This window comes from Phalacrocorax carbo, chromosome 1, assembly GCF_963921805.1.
Source record: "Phalacrocorax carbo chromosome 1, bPhaCar2.1, whole genome shotgun sequence".
In the NCBI taxonomy this organism is placed as follows: domain Eukaryota; kingdom Metazoa; phylum Chordata; class Aves; order Suliformes; family Phalacrocoracidae; genus Phalacrocorax; species Phalacrocorax carbo.
In genome coordinates, this window is record NC_087513.1 from 27,687,779 (window position 1) to 27,702,564 (window position 14,786).

General features: G+C 36.0%; 1 protein-coding gene across 2 annotated transcripts in view; it reads left to right on the forward strand.

Moving 5' to 3' along the window:
* The window catches only part of CTTNBP2 (cortactin binding protein 2), an 88,213-nt gene that overhangs the window by 52,195 nt on the left and 21,232 nt on the right, over positions 1–14,786 (forward strand). The window contains exons 6-12 of one of the 2 annotated variants that reach the window (XM_064446794.1): positions 2,176–2,275; positions 5,676–5,826; positions 6,973–7,227; positions 10,404–10,521; positions 12,972–13,247; positions 14,097–14,192; positions 14,613–14,692. In XM_064446794.1, the coding sequence (XP_064302864.1) occupies positions 2,176–2,275; positions 5,676–5,826; positions 6,973–7,227; positions 10,404–10,521; positions 12,972–13,247; positions 14,097–14,192; positions 14,613–14,692 (1,076 nt within the window). The remainder of the gene's footprint in view (positions 1–2,175; positions 2,276–5,675; positions 5,827–6,972; positions 7,228–10,403; positions 10,522–12,971; positions 13,248–14,096; positions 14,193–14,612; positions 14,693–14,786) is intronic. The other variant, XM_064446803.1, reaches the window with a different exon arrangement.

A 14,786-nucleotide genomic window follows, 5' to 3' on the forward strand; every position in this document is an offset into this window, starting at 1 on the left:
CTCAGCTATGTGCTAATTGTATGCATTTATGGTATAATCAATTCTCTTCTATCCTGAGTATTTGGAGGCTGTGGCACCCTGATTGATAGGAAAAACTGGAATGATGTGGGAAGTAGAAAGGAGTGAGGTGCAGAGACATACAGCTACATGGAGTCAGCTCTGCCGAGCCACTGGATGTATCTGCATGGTGTTTGCCAGCACTCTGGAAGAACTAACTACCCAGCTGTGGTGGAAAGCAGTAAAGTCTCCAGGTGTTTGTGCTAATAAGCTTCCATGTTTTGCTTTTGCTTTGACCAAAACCTTTAACTGAGTGACAACATCGGTGTCTGTCTTGTGCCTGCCCTTCCACCCAGTCCCCTCCGCTGCCGATTACTTCTGTGGCAGACAGCAGTGAACTGGAGTTAATGAGCCTGGAATGATCCAAATCTGAATCAAAAGTCCATCCAGAGGACCCAGGCTTCTTGGAGATTATTGCTCTTTTGTTTGATATGCCACCAGAACAGGTCATGTAGACCTTATTAGATCAAATGGTATGCCTCATGAAAGTAGCTGTATTTCCTCATGCTTCCACCTATCCCTGAGAACAAACGGCTCTTTTCAGTGATCTTCATCAGCAACAGTATTTTCACATAGATAAGCTACCTCCTGAGTGATCTGCCAATCAATAATTGTGAGTTAACCATACCTTTCTAGAAAGGCGGTCTTGTTCTGTGCGTTCTTCATGACTTTTGCATGGCTAATATATGCTTTATGAGGACACCAAGGAGCATTCTAGCCAAATACTTGAAACTGCTAGAAGAAAATTTTTCACCATCCTTCGTAAAATTTAGAAGTATTTTAGGATGTCAAGCAGGAATTTGTATTTCCAAGTTGTTTGGTATAAGACTGGGATTGACAATGGAAAGAGGAAAAAAATGTCATTGTTAGCAGAGTATTTTTTCTGTTATAAAGTGATTGAAAACATAATTTGATTTTAAATGGTATTATCTTACATGTGGAAATACTAGGAAAGTTAGTTAACTTCTTTCTGACTCAAAAAAATTATTAGAGATGAAGTCCTGATTGCTTATCTTGACAACCAATTTTAAAATAAATCATTTCAGATCAGATTACTTATTTAAGAATTTAAGAATCTTAATTTACAATATAATAGTTTAAAGTGTTTTAAAATCTTATTTCTTAATGGTAAATTATTTATTCAATCAAATCCACAGCATTTGTATTAATAGTTGAAAGAATTGTAACAGGAGTATATATGTTCAGGAATGTTTTAGATTAGTCAGATTTCTAAGTAATTCTAAATATATGCTTCTGATATCTGGAGATAAACATCACTAGCAAAGCTTGGCTCCGAGATCTTATCCAGTGCTGTAAGAGTGCATTAAGCTTGCTAGAAATCAGGTCACGAGTTTATAATTGGTGCTCTAGCTGAGCCTATTTTCGAAGTAATAGTTTCAACTACAAAAGACTTGTTTTATTTTGATCTAGAACCAATTTCAAGAATATACAGCAGATTAAGTATTTTCTTCAAACTTAATTGCATCAAATGATATTCCAATTTGTGGATGAAAAGCAGTCTAATTACTATGTGATTAATTATCTTAATTTAGCTGTAGAGCGGTGGAATCAGGCTGGTACTATTTTTAGCATATCATTTTGGAAATATATGAATGGGAATGGTTTTGGGAGGTTTGAGGCTGTCAACTTATTAGTCATTGCAATCCCATGTCAGTGTCTGAAAACAAGACTGGCCAGCCTGTTGTTTGAGTTACGTGTACCTTGTGAGCATCTCTCCTGTGGCTGTCATATTTGGGATGTGTCACGTGACTGCCAGTGGGACTGTGCTGCCTTTGGATGCTGCAGGATAATTCAAATTCCCCACTTTGGAGGCACATAAATTAGCTAACACTGTGAGATTTGCCAGCAATGGGCACGAATTTGGATCCCAGTAGAACCCAGCCCAGGTCCTTTTTGCAGGGGAGTGGTGGCGCCCCCAGGGAGCCATTCTCACCTCGCTCCTGCAAACTACTTCCTGAGCTTCTACTTTGGTTCGCGAAGGTGTGCGGTGTATAGTCAAAAAGACTGGCTGCTGTTGCCCCTTGAGCAGATTTTAACTTCTCTAGTTTTAGCCACTTGTTTTTGTTGCATCAGTCTATGTTTTCTCTCAATTTATAGATTGTGTGAGATTGCTGCTGACTGCAGAAGCACAAGTTGATGCTGCTGATAAAAATGGCTTTACACCCTTGTGTTCAGCAGTTGCTCAGGGACATGTCAAGTAAGTGAAGTCTTAAGATTTCGCCCGTGAGCTATTACTCAATTTTATATTCTCTTTACATTATATTATATACTTTTTTTCTGGACATTACTGTTGCTTTCTGAGGTATAAATGCATTTAACTATAATTTATTTAAAGCATCTACTGAAACTCATATTCATATGTAATTCTGTTTTTAATATTTTCCATTTGTTTTGTTTCCAATTGCAGCTCTTAAGGTTGCTGAACATGTATTGTTAGTAACCACAATAAGATACCGGTCTACGTGGGTGTCATACCTTTGATTTTCTTAGTTTTCTTCGAGATATCAGCCATAATACAGGATTAACAGAGAAAGAAGAAAAGAAATTATTTTTGCACTGATTCTTTGAAGCATAGAGAGCTATGAATGTCATATTCAGAGACAAAGGAACATTTATCTGAGTATTATAGATACTGAGTGACATAGAATCAAATACTTTAAACAACAAAACAGGTTTTTTAAGGTTTAAGGTTTTTGTAACTTTGAAAAACAGAAAATAACTTACGACAGAATATTTCTAAGAACACTTAAAAATGTAGTTACAATAATTTCCTTTTCTTTTTGAAGCTCCTAATTTTATAAACATTGGCGTTATATGACAGCATGATTGGAAAATTCTGTCTTCTTTTTATACTGAGAACCAGTACACAACAATTCATCCAAATGATTGGGTTTTTCCTCCCTTTTTCTCCCTTCATCAGAGGAGCTGAAGGCTGATGTTGCTTTTCTACTCTGCAGCTTTACTGTGTGTCATAGAATCGTAGGAAATAGAACTGAAAGTTGGAAGCAACCACTAGATAACCTCTTCCAGACCATCCTCATCCAGATAAAACTATTTTACAAATGCAAAAAGTCTTAAATAGCATGAGTAGGAATCTTTATTACAAACCTCACCTTTGTTTTATGTGTTTTGCTTATCTTTCAGTTTTTGATTCCTTTAATATTGCATTTTACTATTTGTAAGGGTTTTACTCTGATATGGTAACATATAGGGGTTATAGGTCTTTGAGTGTTATTATCCTGTGATAGGCCCTGACCCAACAATGAGGAAGAGTGGGATTCCTGTCCTTCTTACAGTCTTCCATGAGTATATAAGGATCATCAGAGATTCATTCTTGCCACTTCTTAGAGGACTTCAAGTGTATCAACTAATGGGCATCTTTTACTGGAAGTTTTAATCCAGAGGTAGCAGATTCCCATAGGAGTCTTGAGCACAGAAATACATATCTAGTTAAATGTTTCAGTGTTCTACAAAAAATCTGTAAAATTACATGTGACAAGACAAACCAAAAATACACCCTTCATATTCTCTCACTAAAATAAATATCTTAGACTTTGTTTAGATAGGAAGTTATTTATTTCTCTGACCTACCCTCACAACACTTTGCTACATATCATCTGCTGTGTTATGATATTGCAGACTTTATATTCTTTTTCCCTTAGAGTTATTTATGTTGTATGATATCCCTAAACACTTTTCTTGCTTTCACTTTTTTTAGACACCAAACATGAACCAAATTGCAAAAATGAGCATGGAATAATAACTGGGCGAGCCAAAAATATCAGAAAGACTATGAATGCTTCAAGCTGCTTGATTTGTTGATCACTACAAAGTTCTGGCTCAGAAAAATTCTGTAATAGGCAGAATGTGGGGCAATTGTATAGTCTGTCCCGTTTCAAGTGTTGTGTCTCATAGTCTGCGTTACTTGTATGACAGCACTAAGAATCTGGGGTTAATGACAGCACTAAACTACTATCAATTACACAGTACTTGCCTGTGATAGATTTGCTGGCCAGTCCCCCGTGACCTGTCAGTTAACCTTATTCCTGAACTGGCACAATACTGTTGTTCCAGCCCCAGTTAGAGAGTCAGAAAGAAAATATAGTTGCTTAGGGTTGTTCAGTAGTATCACCAATTCAGAAAATGCTTTCAGGAGAAACTTTCAAAATCATTTCCCATGTGGTCCAGGCCAGTCTGACCTTACCTGACCTTGAGGTGGAAAGTCAATGTAGCATTTCCAGAATCACTGAATACAATGCCAAATAGTAAAACAGATATTTTTAACATAGCAGGCTTAAAACTCAATCTGCAGTTGCTTTATGGAGATGTCTTATAATAAGCCCATCTTAAGATCACTTTTTTGACTTTTGTGATTAGGATACATGTTGAACATTTGATAAGGTAGAGCATTACTTCTATCTGTATTTTTTTCTGTTCATCTGCAGATTTTCTAAAAGTGCAGCTAAGTAATTTATATTAATGTTATCTGTTTTACTCTTTTCTAAAATTGGTCATTTTCTTTTGAACTTGATTGATTTTCTGACTAAATAAGAGCTTACTAAAAGGAGATAATTTTTTTTAATACTTGTGAGTTTTTATCCGTGATTTCTTATACACTTACACTCTTGTATGTATCTTACATTGCTTTAAATATTTTGTCATCTTGTTGCTATAGTATGGTCTCCTAACCAATAGTTATGTGGCATAGAATTAGGTGCTTTGAGGCTTTATTGTTGATATCCTTCTATTTTTATGGACTAATAAATATCTAGCCAGAGAGATGGGGTTAACGCTTGTTTAAAGCCCTTGTTTGAACTGCAGAGGGAATGGACTGGAATTAAGATTTTTCTAAAGTCTTGAAAGTTGCTGAAAAGCTGTGTTTGGGAAGGGGAAGGGAGACAAACCTGGCACAAGAATCGGGAAGAAGGCTGGGCGTACTGCTACAGGGTTGTCAGGAAGTACAGGATCTTGGATCCAAATGCTGGTCCCTAGTGAGTCACTCTTCAGCCCTCCACCTAATCTGCTATGCTCCCTAATCCAGTAGCTGCTACCAACATGCCCCAAGCCATCCCTCTGGAGTAGCCTCCGTTCGGGGATCTGAATGGTAGGTAGTGGCATAGCTGGTTTGCTGTCCCTGCCTGTTTACTTCCCTAGGCCAGTGACCCTTTTGCTGGTATCTAAAGATAGTCCTAGTCCTTTCTTTTTTTTTTTTTTTTACTTTTTCTTTTTAAAATTATTTTAAATATCATTAGTGAGGAAAGAAAAGGGTTTTTTTTTCTCAGATGAAGGTTTTTCTTAAGCAGCTGTCATCAAGTTTTTATTAGCCTTGTGAAATTAAATGTTTTATATTCACAGTTTTTAAATGCGTCTACAGTAGTTCAAGATTTACATGTTTAAAGTAACCCAATTTTCTGTCTTGATATTTATGTGAATGTATAAAATTCTACCTTAATCATGTGTATATGTGATGGATAAAATCATAAGTAGATATGGATCTGTAAAATCAGTACTTTAAAGAATATTTAAGTGTTGTAAGTTATAAAGAGTTTTTGGATGTTGACTACAAGATAATTCTAGTATCTTATTTCTTGCTGTAGGTGTGCAGAATTATTAATTATGTATCAGGCTGATATTAACCATGCTGCTGAAAGAGGACAGACACCTTTGTACCTGGCCTGTAAAAATGGAAATAACGATTGTATTAAGCTATTGTTGGAAGGTGGAGCAGATCGAACAGTAAAAACCAGTGTAAGTTAAAACAGTCTGTAAAGTTAAACTACCTGGTATAGTATTGAATAATTCCAAACAGCTAGGAAATATTTACATTTAAATATTTATTGAAAGTTTTCTTTAAAGCTGGAATAAGCCACGTAATTTAACATTAGTATTTTGTTCCTTTCATCAGGCTTTCTGCATTTTTGTTTTTAAGCTGTGTATTGTCTCCAAAATCTGAATTATGCAACTTCAATATTATTTTACATATTTCAGGTTCTGCCTGCAGTTTACTGCAGACTTCTCTTCAGCACTAGATTTGCAAAACAGAACTCTTCTGTTTTGACTTATTTTTAAGGTAGGGAGGTGGAGATAGGGATTTTGCTTCCACCTTTTATGCTAGGGTGCTTTATTGTTGTCCTTGAGGGGACATCTGCCTCCAAATTTGCCGGCCAGTATTGTAAAGCCTCATATATCACAAATAGGAGAATATGGCAAAAAAATGTATATGCAGGAGAAAGGGAAGAGGACTGTCTCAAAATTGACATCTAGGTATTGCCCTTTTCTGGTGCTTTCCTGGAGTTTTTCTGAAGACTTTGATGTAAACATGACAATAAATGTGGGATGTGGCATGTAGGCTGTCCAGAAACACAGCACAAAGAGTATTAGCTTCACAGTACCTTCTGCTCCTCTATTACACTGATTTCTTTTTTTAATTCATTTTTGGATTTGAAAAGTAAATATATTTTACTTGAAACGAGAGGAAGTTATGATGTCAAAACCATGAAAATATCTGACTAATAACTTGAGTAATGCAACGTGAAAAAAATTATTGATCATTAGAATTGTCTTAGTTTGATACATGATAAGGAAACAGTCTATTAACCACATGTAAGTCCTATATCAGGCTCTTCTAAAAATTTTGAAGCTTCTCTCTGTTGGACTGTTTGGACAAAGCTGTAAAATATTATTTCTGCTGCATGTTCTTCCCTCTCTTTCTTCCACCCCAAACATATTCAAGCAACTCTGTTTTCCCAAAGGATTATTATGTCACTCTTGTTTATCTTATTAATTTCCAAACAGTGTTCCATTCAGATTCATTGCTGATGAATGTTCTGCAAACATTTTTCTATGTGTTTGGTGGAAGTGTGCTTTTTGTTTTGGTTTTTGGTTTTTTTTTAGGATGGCTGGTCACCAATTCACGCAGCAGTGGATTCTGGTAATGTTGACAGTCTCAAGCTCCTTATGTACTATGGAGAGCCAAACAATGGGAACTCTTTGACTGATGCAGAGCCTAATTTAGACTACTTTGTTTTGGAGAAGAGAGAAGACAACTATAGCAGTAGAGTAAAGCCTGTTATTTCTGCAGATCTCATCAACCATGCTGACAAAGAGGGTTGGACTGCTGCCCACATAGCAGCATCAAAAGGCTTTAAGGTCAGTCTACATGAACAAGTTAGAGTAACCTGATAGAATATGGGCAAGATAAATCCTTCTTTTTTATCTTTGAAGAACTGAAACTTAGATGTTAAATCTGTTTGTTTACTACTTTATTGTCACACTTGATTTAACAGAGACAGAGAGGTAATTCCAGTGGATAATTTACCCCAGAAACTAGGTGTCAAATGGGGTGAATTGTCATATTTAAATGACTGTTTCTTTTGGGACAACAATAAAAAGGAAAACATGATTACTTGAGATGCAGATTTTCAAAGTTAAGGTGAGGTGAATCTCACCCTAAATGCCAATTTGTTTGGTGTCATGTACTTAATATAGATATTAGATGGACATAGTTTCCAGTTACAGTTAGGGATGATTTAACTATGAAGAATTTTTCCTGTGGGAGGGAGGGGAGGACAAGAAATTTGAGAATCAGATTTGTGCAGTAATACATTGTTTAATTTGTTATTTTGGGCAGCCTTTTTAGCGGGCAATGAATAAGTTTTTTTGAGGGTTCAGATACCTGATGACATGGAGGATGACGTTACAGGTCTTACTGATGATAAACAGGAAGATTTCTGGAAATTTAATATTACTTTAAGGATTTGACATCAGAAGCTTTAAGCTTCTGTCACTGAATGTTGAAAGAATTTTTTTTTTATGACAGGTGTCAGTCAGATCTTACTGTGAAAATTTTACCCAGGGAAAAATAGAGGATACTAAACACAGAAGAGAATGGATTTTAGGAAAATAGAGTCCAAGACTTCAAAAATCAGCTTGTGATTACATGCCTAATTCAATGTCTATCATTATGTTTGCTTTTTTCCCCTGATAAATTCACTGTGATAAATTCAAAATAGGCACAGATTTAAGATTCAGTTTATTAAATTATGGGTTTTTAGGAACCAGCCACTGCTTACTCTGTATTTTGCATTACAAACAGAGTCAATGTTCCATTACCAGCGTCTGTTAGGCAGGTACAGACTCTTAATTCAGGTTCCTCTCACCTCAGTTTAGATGGAGTTTAAGGTATTTGTTATAGTCTGTGAATACTTATATAGTGTGCGATATGTTGCTTCTTTCTGCAATAATACAATCCTCAGGAACTTTGAAGCTAGGTTTTATTTACTGTCTGAAAGAGGCTTTGGCTAGGTGTCCTCTCTGAAGGCTCTGACACTGGAAGTCTTCACATATACCCTTCATGAATAACTCATGGTTTTGAGTTTCTCAGCTCATTTCAAGTCAACTGTTTAATAAGATCTCCATTGAGGGCTGAGGATATTCTCTTACTTGACAAAGGCAATATATAGCTGGCAGTCAGATTCCTGATTTTGATGTTGCCAAGACTTTATATAATTGTATTTTTAATTAAATGCATTTATTGATTCAAGAGATGTTTGGGATATTAAGAAGCTAAAGAAAGCTTAAAAGCTCTCTTCAAGTACTGTTAACACTTCAACTTCATTCTCTAATCCTTTATCTGCATTGCATGTCATTCATGAGACTGCATGATAGTTGCTTATAAACAGTGCTGGGACTTGCACCCTTTTCTTTTGTGATTGGTAGGTGCCATTCTTTACAGATGAATTATGCTAGGACATCTTACCTGCTTTTCATAGGCAAGAGAGCCAACAAAACTTCTCATTTTACTAAGAAAATAAGCCTCATTTCTTTGTTCTCTCCCACTTCTTTCTTCCCTCTTTACTTCCCACTTTCAGCCTCATGGTTCAGCCCTCTGCCTTCTGCTGTCTTTGCTATTCGTTTTTGTTGCACCCATTTGAGAGACAGAGTTAACTTACTACACTGGCAAGAAAATATGCTTTTTTTCCTGGTTAATTTTCTTCTGGCAAAGTTACTGAGCTAACTGATTTCTTAAAAGTTCTTTCAAGTGCTGGAACAACAATCCAGTAAAATTTCATCTCCTCACGGGGAAGTAGAGCTTGAATGACTGTTATGTTTATGAAAGACAAAAGTCTTTCTGTTAGAACAGCTACAAAATAGGTAACAGTAGCCAACCCTGCAATGAGCCATGATTCTAAATCTAAATTCTTAATAGCTGCTTCTCTGTGTTTTCAAGGTTTGGTTCCTCTGCTATGATTAACCCCAGAGGTTATCAATACAGTATTAACTAGTATCATTTCTGATGGCGTCTTTTTTTAATACGAATATCTGTCCTTGAAAGGCAAGTCTGAGGATGACAAAACTTTCATGAAAGCCACCTGTTTTGTTGCTGAATGGATGATCATTAGAAATCAGGACTTAATCAGTCTTCTGATCACTGATCAGACAACATTTGAATGTAGTTTTGTGAGGGCTTTCCCCCCCCATCCCACAGTGTGGGAGGATTTATATAATTTTTTTTAATGTTACAGCATGATTATACCAATCCAAATTTATCTGCTAATACCTTGTTTCTAATGAATTGTAATGAATTTTTGCTCTTGTTGAGAATATTACTTTCTTTTAAGTTATTGTCATCCACAAAATGTTTGTGCTCTGACTTCATTAAAGTCAATTAAAGTCAAATGCATTTATTAAATGCATTTTGATTTCACGGCATTGTTACTATGCTTGCAGAAATTCAGGTTTACCTTCCCAAGAGGCTTGCAAGGTGATTTTAAAATGTTTTTCTTTTGCTCTGTCCTACTCAGATGTCAGGCATGATGGAAACTCCTGCGTGGTTAACTGCAGAGTGAAAACTGGTTTTATGGATTGCCATCTGAATAGGTTCATTAATTAGTTTGTATTAAGCTTTAGAATTGCGTTTTTAGTGTTGCTTGAACATTGAAGCCAAGGTGTTCAAAACAGGGTGTATAACTGGGCTTCTGTTTCCTTATGTGAATACTAGTGACTATACTGGTGACCAGATGTTAAGAATTTCTCGATTCAACTGATCAGCACTTGGTGCTTGGAGACTGTAGAACCCTGGCTGTGTATGTTCCACTCTTTCAAAATCTTGATTTGAGACTTCCAAGTCTGCTGTAAAATATTTTTACTCCTGGCTTTGAACTCTGTGAGGAACATTATTTGGATGCTCGTATATAGCAACTCCGTAGCTGACTGTCCTTGGAAATGCACGTGTAAGAATTTCAGTTAGGAGTCTAACTGCCTATTGGTAGAACTCTTTAATGCAGCAAATGGACAAGTAAATAATACGGTTCTTACCTTTGCAGAACTGTCTAGAAATCCTTTGTAGCCATGGTGGACTAGAGGCTGAGAGAAAAGATAAATGTAATCGAACATTGCATGATGTTGCTACTGATGATTGCAAGCATCTCCTAGAAAACTTAAGTAAGTAAATGCTATCAGCACTATATAAAAATGTTTTTAGTAAAGACCTTGTGGGACAAAAAAGAGAAATATTAAAAGGGTAGTTGTCACTTTTTTGGCACCACAAAATTAAGTTTTCTTAACCTAGCAAGTTTCTATTCTCCAAATTTTGCAAAAGCGCATGATAAAATTTTGTTGGAGTTTATAAAATGACGTATGCCTTTGTTTATAAACCATTTGAAAAGATGGTGTATATTGTACATGTGCAAACATCCATATTCTCTTAAAATTTCTGAATTTAATATTAGTAATTACTTTTCCAAAGCTATTACCTTCTTCTTATCTTTTCTTCAAATTCTTGCAGGAAAATCACTTAGTGCTGGATATCTGTCAAATTTTCTCAGGCTATGACAATCATCTAGTCATATCTGAATCTCTTTTTAGAGCATAATTTTATATGTCATTTCTTTATTGTTGAGGGGATTGTTTGTTTTATTCTTCAAAAAAAGTCTTAGAGACAACATCAAACAGTTTCTTGTTTTCCAGCATTAATATCTTCTCTCAGAAGATTGTTCTTCTGTTGGAACCTGTTTTCTCCTTCCTTCTCTGTGAGTTTTCTCAAAATTCAGTAGAGCAGGCTGACCTGTGTATTTCTTGAGTTAGAACTTAGTCCGTCCACTCACAAGTTCTGTGTTTTCTATTTCTCTGTATAGTCAGAAGTATTGTCTTTGTAGGCTTGTATGCTTTGTATTTTTCCACTTTTTTGTGTTTGTGGTGTAGGATGTAAGGCTGTGGGTAGTCAAGTTCACTGATTATCCACAAATTAGGGAAGCTTTCTTTGTGCTGCTTCTGATTTTCCTTCAGCTATTATAATATCTAGGTTCTTACCATTTTACTGTAGGTACAGAAGGGGACACAACTCACTTTCTATTAGAAGCTCTTCTGTGGTCTACTTCTTTATCAGACTGAAGCCAATTTCTGATGGCTGAATCTGTAGCCTGTTAAATTGACACTTGTATTATTTTCATCAGTCCTAGTACCCTGTTTCTCTGGTCAGGCTTTGCATGACTCCAACTGCTTTTATCGGGTCAGAACCTTTGGACTTCATTTCTCTTCTCTTTCATTTGTTAAGCCTGTATTTAACATCAGTGCAATCATAATTAGCTTTTTTGGCCCCACAATATATGATCTGTGGAAGCTTGGAAACACCGCTCTTCCTCTGGGTATATGCCTCAACAAGTCAAGGCTGCATTTTGGGTAAGCTGAGTATGTACCATCCTCTACCTTCCTCACAGTCCAGAAGGGTTTCCACTGTAAAGAATTGCATGCGTGTAGGATGGGAAAATGTGCTCCAACAGATCTGAAAGACTGGGGACCAGAATTGCCAGCTCTGCCATAGAGGACACATGCACCAAAATTTAGGCAAACACTGTACCTCTGTCCTGGGGCCTGTTTCCTTGTAGAGAACCCTCAGTATTTCTTATAGTCATTGCTCATTTCCCTGAGGTCCAGCCATCAGAAGGGCAAGCCTTTGATATATTTCTCACAATCCCACATCTGAAGGATGCCTTTGAGTAATCTTTTCCCTATGGTAGGCTAGTGGGTTTAAATCAGAGCTTTTCTGACATCAGAACAGCTTCACTGGCTTGTATCAGCTGAAGATTCAGCTTCTGATCTCAAAGGCAAAACTAAAATCATGTTGCAAGATTTCATAATAAGCTGATACCCTTGTTTTTAATTTCAGGGGTAATTTATGAAAGGTATTGTTTTGGCATTAAAGTTAGAAGATTGTTTCATTTTCACTTTTAGTCATCTAAATAATCCATTTAGACTGCTGCTGCTTCTGTTGACTTACATTCCATTTTTCAAAGAGCAAGATTTAAAATAACTTCATTAAATTAATTTTGCTCCTAGAGTGCACGTATAAATTTCCTACTTTCTTTTTTTTTGACATTTTGTCGATTTATTCTATAGCAAATCAAATATACGCTTCCAAGTGAATTTTCTGTCTTAGCTCTTAGCTTTTTATTTAAAGATATTTGGCTCAGCTAACTGTGTTTTCCACTTGTGCACTAGTGCCAGAAAATTCCTTTCTGCATTGATAATAAAAATGTGCACAACCACAATGAACTGAAATGTTAATACACTACCTACCATCTGTCTTAATTTATAAGAACTAGTCCGTAAAGAGGAAATAAAAGATTAAGTATGTTTTGTCTTGCTTCCTGTTATTTAAGCATAATAATACTGGTATTTTGTAATGTAAAAAAAAGATAGATACCTTGATATTTTTCATCACTGCTCTGATTTTGTGGTGGTGATCTGTGCTGCTCTTTAACATTTGCTTTTCCTTAGCAGCAGTTATTTTGTAGCTTTCCTTTGCAATATAAGATGTTATTGGTCTTTAATAATAGGACTTTTAAACTGAGTTTTAGAGTTTTTCTCATTCTCGGTTTTCTGTTTTTCGACAGATGCTCTTAATGTACCTGTAAGGATTTCAGTCAGTGGCATTGAACCAGCCCATTGTGGTACAGAGGAATTTGATACAGAAAACACAATATGTGCTTTAAATATCCGCAAACAGACATCATGGGATGATTTTTCAAAAGCAGTGAGTCAGGCAGTGACAAACCATTTCCAGGCAATCACTTCTGATGGATGGAGGAGCCTAGAAGACCTGTCATTTAATAGTGCTGCAGAATCCAACATTGGCCTCAGCGCAAGCAGTATATTATCTGTCAAACTAGGTATCAATATTGGTGTAATAAGAAAAGCAAAAATTGGGGGATTTCTTGAATTTGTGAAATCTTGTAAGAAAGAGAAAAATATCTTTAGATTTCTGGATCTTTTAAAGCTTAGACTAAGACCAATACGAGCTATGAAACTTTGAACAATGCTGGCATGAAAGCATTCTTTGCTTTTAGCTATGTGTATGGTACAATTCATGAAGCGCTTTAATATCATCTCGGGGATAATGAGGCCCTATGTTTATTAGTCCTTTACTCGATTTAGTACTCCAGAGGAGAAATCTGTATTATAGGTGAAACAAAAAAAAATTCGAAGCAAAGCCCACACTATGTCTTTACAGTACATCCAGAATGTACAGTAAATCCAGACTGTAAATCATGAGCATAGGTAGAACAGAACTCCTCCTGTTTTGTATAACTTCACTTATCAAGGTGAAACAGACAAATCTATAATGATGAGAATTTGGCCAAAATGTGGTGGTAGCAGTAACAGTTGCATAGGATTCTGAAAATTCATGTGCTTCATCTTAAATCTCCTTCCCCCTCCACCTGCCCACCACCCCCAAAAAAATTATTCACATTACACTGGGCAAATTATCTTATTTTAGTTTATTTTACATATAAAGGTGTAAAGACAGGCTAGGTATTAAACTTGTGTCTCAATTGACAGAAAACATTAGTATCCTCAGTCATGTATCAAATAATAGTATGATTTAGTACATGGGACAGGTTTGTTTGTCAAATTTTTCAGCGTATGCACACAGTCTTTGTAAGCAAGAGAATATGCTTGAGCATAGGACACTTTATATAGATACAGGGAATATCTCTCTTATCTTTTCTTTTTAACAGGAAACATTTCATGGTCAACAGGTCAGATTTTTTCCCAGCCACCATGGGACTTCTTGAAGAACAACAGAGCTGAGCACATCACGGTGTTTTTGTTTGGTAATCTTCAATTCATAATTTTCAGATTTGAATGTTAAGACACTCCATAAGAAATACATAATTTCAAAATCATTTGCTACTGGTTTTGTTCTGCAGTGTTGCTTGATCCTCAGAAATATCACATCCAATTAATCGTTTAACTAGATTTCAAAGGGTGTACAACATTTAGAAAATATGTTGGCACATAAAAGCCCTACTACCTTTTTCAGTTATATAATAGTACCCATTTTACTCACGTCATGGAAACCTGTGCATCTATGCTGCTAGATAGCTTTCATTTCATTTCTTCACCATTTTAATTTACATAGCCTGTAATTTTAGGAGTTCACTGTAGAATACTGCATGAAAAGCATATGGATCCACCATACACACTTATAAACGTGAGACATTTAGGGAAGTTATTTGTGTATCTTTTTAAAGGACCTCAAGAAGGCTGCCTAAATAGTGTGACTTATGCATCTATGATCCATCTTCAGACACTTCAGAATTACCTCCGCCTGGTAAGTACTGAACTAGCTTCTTTCTGCATGCTATTTATATTTGAAAATACTTCTGTAATAGTGTTGACTAAAAACAAAAAAGATCTTCTAGTCT